Source organism: Ammospiza caudacuta, chromosome 4 (genome assembly GCF_027887145.1).
Source record: "Ammospiza caudacuta isolate bAmmCau1 chromosome 4, bAmmCau1.pri, whole genome shotgun sequence".
Classification (NCBI taxonomy): Eukaryota; Metazoa; Chordata; class Aves; order Passeriformes; family Passerellidae; genus Ammospiza; species Ammospiza caudacuta.
Window position 1 is genome coordinate 52,349,192 of NC_080596.1, and position 19,488 is coordinate 52,368,679.

Consider the following 19,488-nt stretch of genomic DNA (forward strand, 5'->3'; position numbering starts at 1 on the left):
TAACATGTATTTTAAAACTTTCGAGAATTTGAGTTAAATTACTCCTTAGAGTAGTCTTTTTTTTTTTTTTTTTTTCTTTTTAAGTCTTTTACTTAAAGCAGGTATTACTTGCTGAACTCTTTTGGCTCATCTTGAAGTGTTTCAGTGGGAATTGCTTTTCTGTGCATCCAAAGGTAGATGGATGGTGAGAAGTTGAAATTGTTGCCTTAGGGGTTTTAAAAATCTGGCTGATACAGGTCTTGTGCCAGTTTAGGCTTAACTCTGATATCCCTGAGAGATATCCTGGAGTGCTTATGTACTTCAGTAATTCTCTGTAGATGGGTTAAATGTATACCCTGTGTTATCAAATTATATAAAGAGTAGAGTTATCAGTCTCAGATAAAGAAATAATTTTAAAAATTAAATATTGCTATAGCTTTCTAGAATCCTGCCAAAAATTTAAAGGTCCTAATTTTATAGCTTTTTCGTGTACTTCTTTTAGGGAAAGACTCAACAGCTGGAGACATTGTAACAAGACAAGTAAGCCAGTAGCCAAATGTATTTGAAATCATGCCAGCTGGGATCAATGGAATATTTCTTAGGAAATACTCTGACAATCTTTTATTCTCTCCCCACTTTCCACATGAAAATCTGACTAGAGATTTCTGGAAAGTATTTCTTTAGAACCTCTTATTCAGGTATAGAAATATTTCTTGCAGAATAGTTTAGGACTAATAAAATGGAAATTGAGATTTTTTTTTAAATTGGACTCCAAAGGTGTATTCCACAGATGGTTTCTGGCAGAAGAAAATAACAGGAAATGGGTTGGACATCATTTGAACTCAATCCATAACAATAAAATCTGTGCAATCTTTCTTTCTTTTCTTTTCTCCCTTGGCCAGGAGATTTTAAAATAGATGAATGCAGCATTGAAAATATATGGGTAATTTAATTGTATAACTGTTAGGCCTTTAAAAACCTGCTCAATTTTAGCTCTCATTTTACTAAAAAATAGCTAGCCTTAAGGTATTTGGTCTTTTGTTTGTAAAAAGGCTTATCAACAAACCTGAGAACAAGTTTGAAACACCTCTTATCTACTAATAAACCTCAAAATATTCCGTTTTCCACACCAGATTTATTTTACAGGTTCTTGATTTACACAAATCTGGACTGGAACTAGATTTATGCTTCCAATACAGCCATTTGATCACACTGTCTCACATAGTTTACAAATCCATCTATCTAATGACTATGAAAAATGCTGCATTTGCAGTCGCTTGTGATTTTACTCTCTGAGATTGCTACAGAGGCTCTGCTGAAAGACACAGCAGCAGCATGCATCAGAGGTGTTATGTTAAACTTCCCAGGCCTGAGAAGTTTTTAAACTTCCCCAGGTTTCTGGGAGATGGGAGATGTAAGATTACTCATTGTACAGAGCTTACCTTAGACTATAAACTCCTCTGTCTGAGGTATAGGACTGATGGTAGTACAAGAGGGCATACATGTTTCTTCTTGGATGACTGGTGTCTGGATGAACCAAGCTTATTGTTATGCATGTGGCTTGGAAAATTTTGTCTTTGGCATTTTCTTGTGAATATGAAGAACTGGGCACTTTGTGGAAAATATTTAGTTTTGCAATAAGCAACCATGAGTAATTTGTATGTGTTTTGGTTTGGTCTTAACTATTTTTTTCCAAAGAGACGCTAGGTGTAATGAGTGAATATTCTTATTAATCTGACTCTAGAAAGAACCTGAGTGTGTTTTTTCCATTTGTGTGCTTGTGTTTTATTTAGTAGTTTGGGTTTTATTTTGTGTTGGTGTTTTCTGTTGTTGCTGTACCTGGGAGTTTGCCATTTGCTTTTCTAGTGGAATTTCAAAAACTGGAGTCAGTGTTTCTGTCATGTTGCTGGTATTGAGGCTGGAGACTGACTGCTGTGTAACCCTCACCTGGGGCAGGTACCTCAGCTGAGGTGAAACCAGACAGAGCTGCACCCAGGCTGGGGGAGCTGAGCTGATGTTGCTGCCTGATGATTTACCCAGAGACTGAGGAACACTTCACTGTCTCCTCAGACTCCTGTGTAGGTCACTCCCATATACATTTACCTACTATAGGTTTTAAGTGCTGAATGATTTTCAAGTTGCTTTTTCCAACTTTGACTCCTGCTTTAGGCTCTGAGTAACTCCAGGACTTCTGATATTTCTAGATTCTTCTTCCCTGGAAGATCATAACTAATTAGATTTGTAATCCAAAACAACATGAATTGTATTTGAAGTACCTACCTCCTGTCTGCTCAGCTTCATTTCCTTATTAATGGTTTTATAAATTAAAGCATTTTATTTGTCACATATTTTGCCTCTTAAAATGAGGCCATTTTGTCCTGGCAGTTATAACACCATGTATGTTGATACTATAGAAGAAGTGCCAAATACAGGAATATACTGCTGTATTTTATGGAGTAGCTAATTTTATATTTTACATTTTATTATACTCAAGGGCTTGGCTATTATCTAGGTTGTGAATTCTCTTGCAGCTACTTTTAAGCCAGGCCAATGATATTTGAGAGGAAAGGCTAATCCTCTTTTTAGGTGGAGATATTTATAGAAGAGTGAGGGTTAAAGAGAAAATATATTGCCTGAAAACATTTTTAATGCGTTATTATTTGCATCTTTGCACTGTCCTCAAAAAATGGATTTTAATTTCTCATAAAATTAATTATAAACACTGCATTTGATAGCTGTAGTGAATTAAATCAGTGCAGGTTTGTTTTGCACATTAATACCCTTAAGCAGTTCATATGACACCAGCCAATCTTTTGTGTGCTGCAGCTCAGAGCAGACATGGCCTGACTGCTCTGGGCTTTGAGCAAGGGCATGTCTCTGAGAACAGCAGCCCCCACAACCTGGCATCACTTACTAATTTTCCTTTTTCACTTTATGTCTCTCCCAAACAGACTTTATCACCATTTGTTCAGGATTTCAGCAGCTTTACAGGTAGTGTTTATTAGGAAAGTGCTCATCTCTGAGAGAACACCTAAATTAAGACTCTTCCCTCTTTTGTGTCTAACTGCATTTATCAGTTTGGAGTAGGCCTGGTAAAATATTTGCTGTCTCCCCTAGGACCTTAATTTACCTTCCTGATACATTTATTGCACAGAAATGGCACAGATTTCCTCATCCTACGCCCCTCTGATTTTTGGTTCAATAACTGTTTCACTGATATAACGAATCAACATCAATATAAATGAAATGAGAGTAAGGTTAGTTTTAAGCAGCTAAAACTTGTATTTTGTCCTTCAGTATTAGCTGTTCTCAGCATGCTCAAAATTAATAGTAAGTAAGTTGGACATCTGCAGCAAAGTACAGATTTAATTACTGTTCCTTTTAAAATTTTATCATTAGAGAGAATTTCTTTTTAATAAATGGCTTTTTAATTAAGTTCAGGACCTGAAAAACACACATAATGTGGTATGTACAAAATTTATGGTGATATGACATATACTAAAGTATGTTAAAATATTAGGACTCAGAACTATTTTAGATCTATAATATATATAGATTTATAAAATAAATATATTTTATGTACCTGTATATAAAAACATACTGTAAAATAATCTGTACTGCTCAAATATATTCCAGCTATATAACTTAAATTGCAGTGGTTTTTAAAAGTCTTTTTCCTTCTTCTTTCAAAAATACAAGTAAGTGTTGTAATTGTATATGTCCATCTGGTGTTCCTTGCAAAGTATAAATGGCAAGAAATGTGCTAAAAATCTAGAATTTCAGGGGAAAAGCAAATATTATGATATTATGCAAACTCAAGCACTAACTTCCAGAGTATGCAGGTTAAGTATGTGCTGCTTCAGTGGAGTGTATCTAACTGGCTACACTGAAACAACAGGAGTTACATGGCCCAGCTGAGAAAAGCTTGTGAGGATTTTCATTCTGGTTACTCATTGTAGGATATCTCTGCATATCTTTTACAGCGTGTAGAAGAGAAAGCTGAGCTAGTAAATACAGAAAAATTCCCTTCTCATTTGATGCCTACCCCCTAAAAGCAAATAAAGAAGGAAATACTTGTAAAAACTTGTCTATATTATTATTGGATGAAGTGATCCTTAGAGTGTGTATATAAATTTATTTGAAATACCTCTTGATCAAAAGTACTTCAGTGCTACTCTCTGTCACTAAATTCGTTTGTCACTTGATTTTTGTCTCCCAGTATGTTTGGGCCAACTATAATAGTGTTACTAATACACACTAGAGATAAGCTTTGGTGAGACTGGAGCTCTTTTAAAAGTAAGACATCGTAAAAAAAGTTAAAAACCATTTTATTTAGAAGTCCAATTTTTATGCAGATGAGGTTGACAGTGAAAGAGTAACAATTTCAAAATATTGGAAGATATTTGCACTTCTGATATGGGAGAAAAAGAGGATTTACTCAGATTTAGTAGGCAGAACAGAGCCTGTAAAATAGAAGACAATAAAATCATCCAATATCTATTTATACCAGGATGGTAAGAGATGGTGTGCTGCCTAGAAAATATGTAACCCATACACTGCAGTGCCTTTCAGCTTTAAAATTAAACATTTGTTAAATATTGGCTAATCATTTTTATTTGTTCTTTTGATAGTGTTAATGAGATTAAATAGTTATTAAAAATACTAATATATTTAAATAGTTGCCATACCATTTCAGTAATCTGAATTTGATCTAGACTCTGCTTCAATTAAGTCGTCTTTGAAAAAAGCTTAGCGGGCTTTGCACTACAAAATGCTTATTTAGTTCTTCAAAGTGCTGTACTTGATAGCTGCAATCAATTACAGCATCTAAAGCTTGTGTTGAAATTCAGGCCTGTGAGGGCAGTTGTGACTCCACCATGTGGAGTTTATATACTTCAACTACTGATTACAGGAGCCAATGCTCATATATTTAAATCTGAGTCCATGTTCAGCACTTGTGTGTTTCTGCTGTTTTTTTTTTTAACAAACTCTCTACAGAGATCAGTTCTACCTGAATTATGTCCTCCTCTTCCCTATGTATTAAATGGAAGAAATTATGAATAATTGCTTGATTTATTTTTGCAAAGTTCTTGTATATTTTTAGGGTCTAAAAATATAAAGGGAGTGCCAAATTGGTTCTCATGAGTCTTAAAATGCTCACTGCTAAATCTTTTGCCACTGATGCGTGGAAGAAATATTTTTGTAGGATTTTCAAAATTATCACCTAATAAAATACTACCTTATAATTTTTTCTGTAGTGAAATAAAGTGTAGCTTTTTATTTCACTATATAGATGACATGGATTTTTCTCATTTAGAACAATGCAGTCTGTTTTTTTGGCCGGACCTGTTTAGTAAGACAAGTAGGACAGTCTATTGAGTACTAGTGTAAATTGGCCACTTGTTGCCATGATGGGTTGTCCTCAGAAGAACACAATAACTGACTCTTTAAGGAAATCCATGAAGGTGTTTAGAGGAAAGCCAAAACTCCATAATTCCAAAACATGGGATTATGGCAAGGCAAAAGCAATCCACAAACTATTAAAATTTTACTGCTATAAAAGATGTAAACAACTGTATAGCAATTTTCCTTAATAACACTCTCAGCTATATTGCCAAAATTGAGGTATTACAAAGTAAAAGTCTCCACTTAAATTAACTTTCAAGATCATACTAAAAATAAAATATTCTGCATTGAATACAGCTTTTCTTGTGTTCCACCTCTAGGATTTTCTTCCATGGATATTGCATGAATAAATGGTTAGTAAATCAAATGTTAAATGGATCAGTTCTTGTTTGTGAATTGGTTGGAGGTAAGTGAGTTTGTCTGCCAGTGTCTGCACCACAGAAAACCTTCTCTGTGTAAGAAGTGGTGAAATAAATCTTTATGTTGAAGACAAAGATTATTCTTCCCCTTATCCTCTTGCAATTGCAGCAGTGCCTAGCAAAGTGGCATCCTCTGCTGTAGCAGTATAAAAATGTGTGGTCTCACTAAAACCAAAATTTTGGATGCTCCAAACCAGCTCTTCACACCTTGTGATGGTATGCTCAGTCCCCCTGCCTTGACATAAAGAATTGCCCTAATCAAAGGTGGGTTTGTGTCTGAATGTTGGAAAAGAGACGGACGTCTGTGCCAAGGTATTGCTGAAGGTATGTTACACTTCCTAACACCTAACTCTGCTGAAGAACATGCTCCTTCCAACACACAAAAAATTCTGCTGTGAGGCAATGTCATGATACAAGAACAGAAGTCTCCAAAGCAACATGGTGTCATTTTTCTGCTAGTGAAAATCTGAGAAGAATTAAGAGGTAGCATAAAATACTAGGAAAGGATGATTTAAATCAGAGCTTCCATTCCTGACATCATGACATAAGAATCTGAACATGAAATTCAGTACAATAAATTATTAACAGTTCCTTAAATAACTCAAAGACACATTACATGTCTAGCATCTTACTTGGGAAAGCTGGAGAAAGGAGAAGCAAAAGAAGCAACAGAATGTATTGGTTTAAGATTTTGGAGCTCTGGGAGAGATTTCCAGAGAATCTTGCCTGAACAGGGAATAAAAGTAATGAGAGACACTGCTAATGCCAGAAATGTTAGAGCTAAGGGCATCCAATCACTTATTAAAAATGGATAAGGGGAAAAAAAAGAATAATCCAGTATTTTACCAGGTGTACTGGCACCAGGCTGGCACTGTCCCATACACCAGCCTCAGAGTGCTGCAGGTTTGCACATTGACCCAAAGGGATTTTTCCCTTTCTCTTAGGAAGCAGGTGGCTTCAGAAAATGAAAATAGCTCCTGGCAGGAGTACTTGACAGAAACTGAAGAAACATGATCTTCAGGTAGATAATAATTAACAGTGACACTCAACTTCCTTGGGATATTTGAAAAGAAATTCAGTGAAATGTTACCATGGAGTCAAATGTATTTGTGCATGTAGTTCTTGGGTGAAAGGATGAAAGAGTTATTTGGTTTGTAATATTACACATTTTTCCTACTGTGAACAATTAAAAGACGTGCCTTTTGAGGCAGCAGACATAACAACAACGCCCAGTTTTAGAGGTCAGAAGGCTTTGGAGTACTCTCTGTCTGCACAAGTTCATAGCACACATTGTTCTTTAAACTGTGGGGACATAACAGCTGAAAGGTACTGGACAAAATAGCCAAAGGGATTACTGAGTTTATCATAGAAACAATACAATAACAGAGACATAGTGAAGTGATAATGCTTTGTTACCTGGTCTAAAACCACTCCAGTGTATTATGTGCATGTTTTCCTTGTTTATTCATCTGTAAAGCCAAATGGTTAACCTTGGTTTATTTCTCCTCAGCTCTGCTGAGGCTGAACATTGCATCAATGACAAACTGCTGTGTACATGGGTGCAAGCAAACAGGTTATTTAGAGCTGTTATGATTGTTCCAATTTCTGTTTAAAGAAGCCAGTAAAATTTCATAGCTGAGCCTGAACAGAAATATTAACTCTGGACTGAAAACAGAAAAGCTGTTTGGGGAACAGGAGCCATGAGGGAAAGGAAGCATTTAAATCATCCTTGAGATATGGTTAAAGACCCTGACTAATTTGTGAAGAACTCAGACTCTGGTTGCAGCATAATTGGTCTTGTTTTTCTTGTTCAAGACATGCGAGGCCAATGCTCTGTCTTCAGCCAAGAAAATGAAACTCACGGGTCACAACCCATGTGAGAGCTTTGGTGATACTGTCTTCATGCTCTTTACAGCACAGATGCTAAATTAAGGTAATATGCTACAGTTTCTTTTCTGCTTGTGAGACTAGATTGGAACCGTGCTCAAATTTCTGAATGCTGAATTTTACCTAGAAGTATTTTCTGCAGTGCTTTCTCTTGTTTAGTTTCTTACAAGGCCTATATGTCACCTGGAATATGAAAAAATTGATGCTTACATGAATTAAAGGTAATCTATAGGCTGACAGAAGCATATTTATTACCATGAGGAAAGTGACCACAGATGCAAGTTTAGTGCAATAACCGCCATCTATTGCAGGAAGAAAATTTTAATGTATCTTCATTTTATCTTCTGCTCATTTGTTATTTTTGTCTTTGGTTAGAGCTTTCTTGTGGGATGGGGACATTACATGTGTTTTTACTCACAACTACAGGCCAAAGTCTGTTCACCAGATGTGTCTAAACAGCTGCCTTTTCTTGGGAAAAACATGGTGCATCAGCTTGAGCAGTGAAAAAGACCTGACTGCTCAGCATCTCTTCCTGCATGCAGCTGGTGATGCCAATGCTGTCAGTGTTTATGGGCCCATCTGGCAAAACTTGGCCTTGCTGCACCCTGAGACCCTATACTCAGGCATTCAGATAATATTAAAATAATTTATGCAAATCTACAAATATCTCCTTTGTATTCTCTACCAAATATCACATTTCTTCAAATGATTCAAAATTTTAAATTCCCATTGTCCTAAAGAGAAATTTTAGAAGGAAGGAAGTGTTTGTGTGAGCTGTGACTGATTACCAGGTGAGAGCCAAAATGAAGAACTCTTTTATAGTTTTAACACACTCAGAAGAGTTGGAAGAAAGAGGCATTAGGCTTCGTTAGCTATGGCTGTAGCTGTTAAAGGTAGTGTTGCTGCTCTGTGGAAAATCCTTGGGTGTGTTGTGGTTGACTAAATTAAGTATATGCTGACTCATACATGAGAAACCAGGAGAAAAGCACAGGAAAGTGGCACTGATTCCACCTGCACTTCTGCCAGCACAGACAGATTAAAATGCCCAACATACCGTAGGCCATAAAGGACTGTCCCATCTGGATGAAGTCGGATCATTCGGTTTTTCACTGTCACCCCATGGACAAATGATTTCTTGTCATTTTGGAAATACGTGTCCGGCACCCAGAGCTGGTCAGCCACTCTGTTGTCCAGAGTTAAGTTCAAAGGTATTCCAGAATAAGAGAGCCTTTTGTCCCTCCAGGACTGCTGAAAGTACATGGTCAAGGTGTAGTCCTAGGGAAGAAACAAGAAGGGCTTTTTGTATTTTCATACTGATTGACTGACCAGAAGTTTAGTTTTGGATGAATCTCAGTAACTGAATATCAGTAGCAATAGGAAATTCAAGGATCATCAAGGCATTGTTACCACTAGGCACGATCATGAATCTTGGCCTGTTCATACTAGTGTCAAACTTGACACTTAACAGTGGCAGTGACAACACCAGGCTTTCATGATCTCTAGACTCAGAGGGAATAATAGATGGCACATTTGGGTCTCCAGCTTGTGGATCAAACTTGGTTTCTAATTTTTCTTTTTTTAAATGTGAACAGAGCAGTGTTTAGCTGAGCTCAGACAAATAGCATTGCATAAGACTTAGGATATTTTTCTGATATTCCCTCCTTCTGATATTCCCTCCCTTCACCCTGAAAGATTCCCCCCACAATCCAGAAAGGCCTAGCCCTCCTCAGAAAGAACAAATAGAAGCTCAGAACATAATGGATAACTTCCCATTCCGCCTCTGCTGGAGTTGCCACATGTAATGACTCCAGATAGCCAGGCATATCTTGTCTCAGCCTGGGAAATGTGGTGTTTTCTGTCCTTGCCAATTGGATTTTACTGTACAGAAAATCAACAACTTGGCTATCATGTTATAACTCCAGTGAAACAGCATTTATGCAGCCTTTCAGCTTTCATTTTGTCTGAAAAGAAATTGTTCTAAAGGCTTGTAGTCTGATTTACTCTCGTGTATATGTCTTTCTGGGAAATTGATTATTTTAAAGGTAGTCAATTTTTTCAAGTGGAAAAACGCATGTACTTTGTAGCTCATGGAGTTCTTAAAAGATGAGTAGAACAGCAGTATGTGGACTATTAGTTTTCTCTTCTTCATCTCCTCCCCCAGCCCTGTTTTCAAGTGACAGGTCACTTTGTCACACGTTTTTATGGTAGAAGTGCATCAAAATCATAGCTATTACTGAAAAAATTGGTCTGGTCAGGAGTAAGATTTTATTTTATGTGACAAAAACCTTACCTCTGTCATTGTCACAAATCCTAGCCTGGACTCTAATTCTTGAAGAAACAGCATAAAAGCTGTCTGATACAATTTGCACTCTTCATCTATAGTGGCTTCTTAAGACTGTATCATTGCCATGAAATCAAAGCAGAGTTGCTTTTCAAAAAGACTTTTTACCTGAAGAGTCACCATCCAACAGAGCTATAATACAGACTTGCCAGTGAAAGTTGTTAATAAAAATACTGTTCTTCTTTGTCCTGGGCCAGTAGTTTTCTTTGGGTTTTTTCTTTATGGGTGAAATATCATGATTGATGATCAGTGGTTATATACAACACAACAATTACATCCACTGCGAGCACAGACCCCAGATTTGCAAGGATTTCATAGATATGCCCCTTTTCAGGCTTGAATTAGGTTACTACCCACAACAGACACAAGAGGCTGTATGCTGAAGGTTTGTTCAGTTTTTTGCTGGCCTGGGCCACTAGGAGGAGGTCAGAACATCTTTCCTTTTCAGACCATGCTGGTCAAGCCTGGAACTAAAAAGTCATGCAGTGATATATGCTGCATTTTGCTGAGTAGGTGATTTAATTTAAATAGGGGTACAGAGCAACAGGAGTACTAAGGAGGCAAATTTTTGAATGTAAAACTTGAATAGAGGTGGGTTAGAAGCATCACTTAAAGAGAAGTTTACCCTTAGCTCTTCTTACACATATACAAAAACCAGTTGGGAATTAGATGAGAGAAATCAAAAATTAAAAACAAAACCAAAAATCAGCCAAACATGAAAATACAAAATAAAACTCCCACCCAACACCACAAATACCCCATAAGCCCCCATCACTATTCTGGTGCAGTTTTTATACGTTTTATCTGTTTCCTAACCTGCCCTATTTCAAATCTCTATAGGTAGAAAACTTCCATAGATGACTGATAAAATTCAAACCCTCAGTGCTGCACCTGCTATCCTCTACATCTTCTGCCTGATCCAGCAGAGTGTATGTAGCCTGCAGCACAGATGGAACCGAAATTCTGATTATACATAATTATCTTTTCTCCTTCTTGCCTTTCTTTATATTTTCCCTAGGCCTTAAGGCTGCTTTTGTGGAATTGTAATACTGCTCTATAGAAAACCAAACAATTGAGAATGGTGTCTATGCAATGGCTCTCATAGCTCAATCAAGAGAAGAATAGCCACAGTAAGCTACAAGAGATCTTAAAGGATGTGATCAAGTGAAAGATAAAGAAATTCTGTCTCTTGGCTATGACTACTAGAAGAAGTTGAGTTGCTATTTTTAGCATCATAGTCTGTTAAAAAAAAAATTGTTTCATCCAGCAGTTGTGCTTTACACAAAATGCTGCTGTTGGCAACACCACAGTAGAGAGTGTGATCCTCTGGTCTGCAATTGTGCTGTACTATGGAGAAGTATGTGGCAAGCCTGCAAGTGTTAATGAAGAAAAAAACTCTGAGCTTCATCCTAAAGGAATCTCAGGGTTTCCTAACTGAACAAATTATCTATTTTTTTTTCCATTCCTCATACGTGGGGGTATTACTCATTCGGTATTTAAATAAGAAAAATAGTCTGATGTTACATTGTGAGAGTCCCTGTTGCAGTAAGTTCATATTTTAAAAAGTACAGTCAAAGACTGTTTTAATGAAAAGCAAATTACAGCTGCAATATAATAACCCCAATTTTGTAGTTATAAAATTTCTAATTGTTTTTTTTAATGGAATACAGCCTTACCCTTCTTATCTCTCATCAGCAAAGTATTAAATGTTGGCAAACCATATGGCTAGCCACATCTTGGGGGTTCTTGTATAATTTTTTATATTGTACAGTGGTGTGAGTGAAGTGAGGATTTAATGACTACTTGTCTTCTACCCTGTAAAATATGCTGAGGATTTTGTGCTTTCAAGCTCTAGACTATATGAATAATTTCTGAATCTGTCACATCTGTAGTGGTAATTGGCTGCAGAATTTTTTTAGCTTCTTATGAAAGCTTCCCAAGATCTCAAGTATAAGTCTAGATATGAAAATAAATCACACTGTATTTAACTTTCATATTTAAAAAATTCTATTCATGAGTTTAAGAAGCAGGAACCAATGTAAAATTAAAAAAGAGAATCTGTTTCTGCAGCTAACTGTTCTTTCAAATGATTTTTTTTAAAAACAATTCATGTTCTATAACACACTAAACAGTTTTTTTTCCCTGAACTTTACTTTTCATAATTTAAAAAATCTGTAATTCTGCAGAAAAATCATGATATTTCAGTAGATTTAATAGTGCTGTTTATGCATCTGATCTACTTTCCCTTTTTCCATGAAAAAAATTGATTTACTAGTATGAGATCTTTTTCTCTTAGTAATTGTGCAAATTTCTTATTTCTTTGTATCAAACCAGAAATTTGTATATGTGTGTATGTAGATGTGTACTATAACTTATAAGTAAATCTGTATCAGTGCTTTAATAAAGTGCATTAGGTTGCTAAGACAAATACATGCTAGTCCTAGTTAAGAGAAGTTCTGTGAAAATGTAAGCGAAACTAGTATATTTTACTCAAAATTGAAAGCTCTTTCATAGTCTGAATTTAAGAAACCTAATAGATAAATACTGGCACCAAGCCTCACAGTATAAATTTCTCAGTAAAGAAAATCAAGAATAATTGAAGAATATTGTACTTGAGGTCAGATGAACAATTTAGAGAGCCAGTAAGGAACAGACTGAAGAGTCACCATACAATAATAATACCTTTTTAAATTCTATTTTTCCCCTATTCTTTTATTTTTTTGGTGGAATAAAAATAGATAATGTAAGGGCAAGAACAGATTTTTTTTCCTTTCCTTTCCTGTTAAACCTCTGTAGATCTCTGAAACTAGAAGAGATATGTTAAAATAACTGAAGAATTTGGATTTGCTGGTAATTTCTACTCTGTGATTTACCAGTTCAGTACAGCAGAATATAATGTGGAATACATTGTTATATTATAATCTAACCTTCTGAGAGACACAGAACTAGAACTTCACCATGTTTATCAACTGAATTATGGATTCTGGCAGAATAAAAGATGAGTTCACATGTCTGCTGTACTGCTAGTTGTTTCTTCTTTCACAAAGTCCATATTTTAAGGAGAAAATAGGGAATCTTTTAATGTGCAATGTTCAGCTTGGTGGTCTAAAAGACCTTTTGTTTTTCCCTTTTCCAAGGTGGCCTTAATCTAAGCTCTGTTATCATTTAATGAACTGAACAGCAGGTTAGTACACTGTGATATATTTAAGTATATAACTGGATATCAAAGCACACTCTGAAAGTCTTAACAGCTAAAAATAAATAATGTGGATGCAGTTATTAGCAAAAATTAGCAAATCAAATACTATTTTGTGAATATTTAGCTGTTCTAGGTAGATATCAGACATTAGCTCTCTACATAAGTTTGCACATGAAGGCACTGTGCAGCAAAATTAATACATGAAGTGCACCAATATCATACTTCTAATAGACAGCAGTGTATATTGGTAGTTGTGGGATGAACACTGTAAACCCAAACAATCTTAAATTTAAATTTTATCCTTGGGAACCACCCACTAATACAATATCTGGCAGCCTCACAAAAAATGAGATGCAATGACATTCAGATACATTATAACAATCAAGACAAATGTAACTAGAATTGCAATTTAAAATTAAACATGGAGTATTAATCAGAATATTAATATTGACAGCAATAATGCCATAAATGCAAAAAAGCAATATATGTAAATGCTGCAAACTCTTGTTAATTGGGAAAGAGTGTTTTCCATGTTTATCTAATAGAAGAATAGGAAGGGCAGAGTTTTGAAAGAATGGCGAATATATAAATTTGCAAATTGTAAAAAATTGTACTCATTCCTATGTGGCAAGAGTGCTAATGTATCAGAAGCAGCTGTCAGTTGTTCAGCAAGTTAATTGTCCTACTTTGGAACTCCAAGGGAAGGTCCATATCCTCACCTGCAGAAGAGCTATTTTATGGTAGGAAGACACAAATGGTGATGTGGGATTTTGGGTTTATGTTTGGAATTTGTGTGTGTTTTTATTTTCTTATTTCTTTGTGGGCTGTTTTTGGTCCTCCCCCACCTCTTGCATGCCCCTGATGCTCAATTCCAGATACTGCACAGTAATTAGTGGAAAAATTTTTTTGCTAAAATTAAGGAGGAAGAATATACTGGTTCTACTCATATTCTTTTCTAAGAATGTCAGGGGAGCTGCATCTCTTTATTAAGTCTCCAGTCCAGCCAAGCAAGGAAGCCAGGGAATTAGGGGGCACAGTACTGGACTAGTTGTACTTGCCTTTCTTTCTAAGGACACAGTTCAGAGTTCCTGTGGATGTTTTCAGTGAAGACTGACATAGCATATGTTACCCAGTTTCTTCTCTTCTATCCAAATTAGTGGGAAGATGGGAGAAGGAGCATGTGCTCAAATTATTCTGTATTCCCTGGCCCGGTTCACAGGAGGCCATGGTTCTTGTCAGCTACACTTCTGTTAGGGAAAATGGAAGAGAAAGCTAGGACTCCATGACAATAGGACAAACACCTTCTATTTCCCACACAGGAGCTGTTCGATGTTCTTTAACAGGATCAGAATTTTCACACAGCAAACTTCAGTTTTGCAGAGAGCATGTTTTCCACCAGAAAATTACAGATTGTTTAGAGATGTGAGATTTTTGTAGGAGAAAAAGTTGTGTGAGGTATTGTTAGGCCAAGTGCCAGATCCTATGCTTTGGTTAAACAGCCCTAGGCTGTGCAACAGGCTGGGGGCTGAGTGGTTGGAAAGTGGCCCAGCAGAAAAGGACCTGGGGATGTGGCTGAACATGAGCCAGATGTGCCCAGGTGGCCAAGAAGGCAAGCGGCATCCTGGCCTATGTCAAGAATAGTGTGGCCAGCAGAATCAGGACAGTGATTGTCCCCCTGCACTCAGCTGGTGAGGCTGCACCTCAAGTGCTGTGATCAGTCTTAAGCCCTTCACAGCAAGAAAGACATTGAGGTGCTGGAGGATTTCCAGAGAACAGCAACAAAACTGTTGAAGGGTCTGGAGTGTAAGTCGCAGGAGGAGCAGCTGAGGGACCTGGGCTTGTTTAATCTGGAGAAAAGGAGTCTTGGTGGGACCTTATCTCTCTCTCTACAACTACCTGAAAGGAAAGTAGTCAGTCTTTTCACCCAGTGAGCAACATGGGAAGCACTATGGAAGTTCAGGTTGGACGTCAGGAGGATTTTCTTCACAGAAAGGGTTGTTAAATATTGGAAAGGACTGTGCTGCAAGGTGGTGGGGTCAGGGTCACCATCCCTGGAGGTGTTCAAGAAGCTACCAGATGTGGCACTTAGTGCCTTGGTCTGGTTGACAAGGTGATGATCAATCAAAGGTTGGACAATGTGACCTCAGAGATCTTTTACAACCCAAATGATTCTGTGATTTTTTAATTTTGTTTCATCCAGCCTGGAGATGAAACATCAATACAAAGGAGTAGGACTGGGCATTTGGAAGAAAATTGTACTTCCCATCTTCTTGTGTGGACTATATGGAGATGGCTCTCTTACTGACTGGAGGATTGGCTCATGACTTGGGCATAGATGAGCTCTGAGTGTTTATCAGATGGAACGTCATGTGAGGACTAAAGCAAACTAAGCCAAAGATAGTTGGGAGGGTGCAGCACTTTCAAGTTCCCATTAAGGAAAAACATTGTAGAAGACTGAAGAATTAATTAAACACCACTTCCCTTGCTACCTATAAGCAAGATAATTGGAAAGCAGCCTGTTTTCTATCAATGGTTGTTGCTGAAACACTTGATTATATTTTTCCTTTGCAATTTCCATCTAGCTTAGCAGGGGTGAACTATGAGACCATTACAGTGTGCTGTGTATCTAAGGATGATGACACACTGCTAAGAGCTCAGTAGAACTTGTGGTGTCAGTGCACAGTGCTGCAGGTGAAGCTGAACTGATTGCAATCTTAGGAGCAGATGGGAGAGGTTTGTTGACTTTTGTCTTGAACCTACTAACAGTACTAGAAATCTTACAGGAACTGGACAGAAAGATAGAAAACAAGAAAGTGAGTATCAGCAATGGAAAATTAATTGGAGTCACAGGATGAAGAAGCTCATCGTGTGAAGTAAAAGAAAATCCCCACAAACCTTAATTCTGTGTTGAGCAGGGCCTTATCTTAAGCCAGACTTTAAAGTCAGAAATCAGAAATAAAGACAGCCAACCCTAGCTAGACTCTTTGGCTCCAGAAGATGCTTAACAATGTAGGAGGGAAGTATGAGGTTGGGCTAACTTTATAAAAACAGCAACTGATTTTTTTTTAATGCCTTTATATATTTATAACATTTATTTTTTATCCATTTAGAAGCAGGAGTTATTTCTACTTCTATGGGTCTGGTGATTGAAATCTATTTGATTCATCCTGCCTGGTTCTCAGCTGTCATTCTACTATATCAAGTCTCTTTAGTTTCAAGCAAAGCAGATGGAGGTCAAAGTGACATGTGATGAGTCGGTGTCTCTACCTGGAATAGAAACAGTAATTACATAGCTGCTGCCAGATCTTTACACTTGTGTATACCTTACTGGTTTTTTTTTTTGTGTGTGTGTGTGGGTATTTTTGGTGGTTTTTTGTTTTTTTTTAATTGGTTGGTTGCTTTGTAGCTTTGCATGTAACAACTACTTTTTTGTTTTTTCCCTAAATGCTCAGGACAACTTTGTTTTCATTGTTCATTAGACTTATGATTGAATAGTGTTCTATAAAATAGTCATGATTATGATGGCTTATGTGGCCAGAGATATTTTTCTTGTATATTTTTGGCACCTTGACTGCTTTACAGGATGCTAACCCATAAATCATAGGTCAGGCTGATATTCGCATTTTGCGCTGTATTTGGAAACCAGGGACAGAGGAACACCATGATATTTCTCCTTTATAATGACAGCCAAAGCAGAGGTATTTTGCACTTAAAGGGAATAACACTAAGGGTATTAGTGACACTGTCATAGTGCAGTGCTGGTTGCAAAATCCTCTGGGAATTTCTAGTCCAATCTCCTGTCAGAAGCTGGACTGTCACCAACATGCCTCAGGTTGAGATATTCCTTTGTCTAGAAAATCTTGAAGACCCTCAAGAATGGGAATTCCACAACATCTGTGGGCAAACTCTTCCAGGGCAGCACTACCTTTTTCGTAAATATTTCCTGACATCTACTCTAACCCTCCCTAAGTGCCGTTAGTAGTTGCTGCCCTCACTATTTCATCTGCCATTACTGAGAGTGGTTTTACTGCAATCTTCCCTTCAGGACATGGAAGGTTGCTATGAGGTTTTCCTTTGGCTTTTCTCCTTGCCAGCTGAAGCAAGGCAAGTTCCAATGTCTCTCCTAATAGGTTATGTGCTCAAGGCCCTGGCCACATTGATAGCTCTTCACTAGAGGAAAGAAATGGGAGACACTGTTGAAAGTGCAGCAGTACCATTACAGAATATGGGAAGGTAATAATTTCCCTCTGTGCTGCCCATATCCCTGCCAGTGTCACTTAGTATACAGTCTACACAATGAAAGTGCACTTTGTGGCTTGTATTCAGCTGCTGCTCAGTCCATGAGTTTTCCACCTGCTGAATTCAGAGTTTCCTGGCTGGACCTAGAGATGGGTATGTTTTTTGTTTTTCACGCCACCAGAAACCTTCTCAATGACATATTTTTCACCAGGGCTGGCAGCAGTTTTGACATTCTTATCAGTGAACTCCTAATTATCTTTTGACCCATGTTGTATGTATCTTCATTTTACATTTAATGTAACTAGAGAAGCCTTTCTTGTTGCCCTGTTTCTTTTTACTGTCATGTGTAACTAGGATTTGAAGCAATATTTTTATATTTCACAGAACTAAAGACTCATTAAGGTTGGAAGGGTCTCATTGAGATTGAGAGAGCATTTGAAACATGGAAGTTTCAAATGAGGAGAGCCTCAGCTGCTCTCCTGAAATCCAGGGCTGTGATCCTGCTTTTAGTTGTTTTTCTCTCCTCTCAGATTACTGAATTCTACCATTTCATTGTCATTGCAACTAAGGCTGTCTCTGACTTTCTTATTTCAGACAAAGTTTTTTATTCTTGTAACTACAAGGTGTAGCAGATCATGTTTTCTTGTTAGCTTCTCAGTTACCAGGAAGCTGTCACCAGTGTGTTCAAGAAGTCTTCCAGATTTCCTGAGCCCTCCTGCATCATCCTTCTGGCAGATACAGTAGTGGTTAGTGTCCCATGAGGAACAGGACCTGTGCACATGAGACTTCTAGTTGTTGGAAGAAAGTCTCATCTGCATTTTCTTCCTGGTCAGGATGTCTATAGTAAATACTCACAATACAAGGCCAAACAATATTGTTTTGTCTGCTAATCTTGATCCATAAACTGTTTGGGTTCTGATCCATCCCAAAGCAGAGCTCCAAGTATTCCAGCTGTTTTCTCACATAGAGGGCAGCTCCATTTCCTCTCATTTTCAGCCAGTTGACCAGTAATTCTTCTTTCTGGTTTCCCTGCCAGTTCTGTTGCCTTGTTTCCTCCTCCTGTATGCTCCCATCTGTATTTTAGTTCATGAAGGGGCTTCTGTGTTAGCCTGGCAGTTCTGCTGGTGAAATTCTGGCCTTCTTGCATGACACTGTGGATTGTTCCTGGTTTTCTTAAAAATTCAGCCTCATCTCTTTCTGCTTGATGACTGCTTGCTGGGAAATTTTACTTATCAATTACCCAAATAAGCCAAATTCTACTGTCCTGATGTCCTGAGTCCAACTCCACTGCTCACTGTCTCAGCTATCCTCCAGATCCTGAATTCTGTCATCTTGGGATCACTGCAAACCAAATGTGCTGTAAATACTAGCTTTTCATCTGGGATGTTTCAACAAAAGGCAGCTTGAGGAAAAACCCTTCATGCGATTTCTCATGAGCTGCATAATTTAAATATTATTAAGCTGCTTACATGATAATCTAACATCACAGCTGGTGAGTATACAACACTGAGGTAGACTCTCTGTGGAAAATTTGCTTTTGGCTTTTGCAGGGAATCAGATTGCCTTTAAATGCATGTATTGTTGACACTAAATCCTCAGAGCAGAATGCAGAGCAGAATGCAGAGTGTTGATAGTAAAGGACTTTGTTTTATTTTTATTTTAACAGCATAATCAGTTGGATAACTAATGGCACTGGCCAATTCAATATGATTAATCTGATTAAAACCCTACATATGCAGTGCTTTTGCCAGTCTCATGGGAACCAACATTTCAAAATACTGCATAGTATGTGGAGACATTTTAGGAGATGAAAAAAAAAAAGAGCAAATAACTCATCAGTCAGTTGGAATGTATCTGATTAATACTCTTGAGTACTGACTAGGATATGGAGGTGCAGGCTCTCTTTTCTGCAAAATATGTAACTAAGGAGAACATGGGATTAGTAATTATCTGAGGAATTGAGTAGCTTAGTGCAAAAGATTGGGATTGGTGCCAATATACTGAAAATCCGGGAGAAT

General features: G+C 37.4%; 1 protein-coding gene across 1 annotated transcript in view; it reads right to left on the minus strand.

Moving 5' to 3' along the window:
* GABRB1 (gamma-aminobutyric acid type A receptor subunit beta1) overlaps positions 1-19,488 on the minus strand; it is a 104,672-nt gene that overhangs the window by 34,785 nt on the left and 50,399 nt on the right. The window contains exon 4 of the mRNA XM_058803601.1: positions 8,746-8,966. Within this exon, the coding sequence (XP_058659584.1) occupies positions 8,746-8,966 (221 nt within the window). The remainder of the gene's footprint in view (positions 1-8,745; positions 8,967-19,488) is intronic.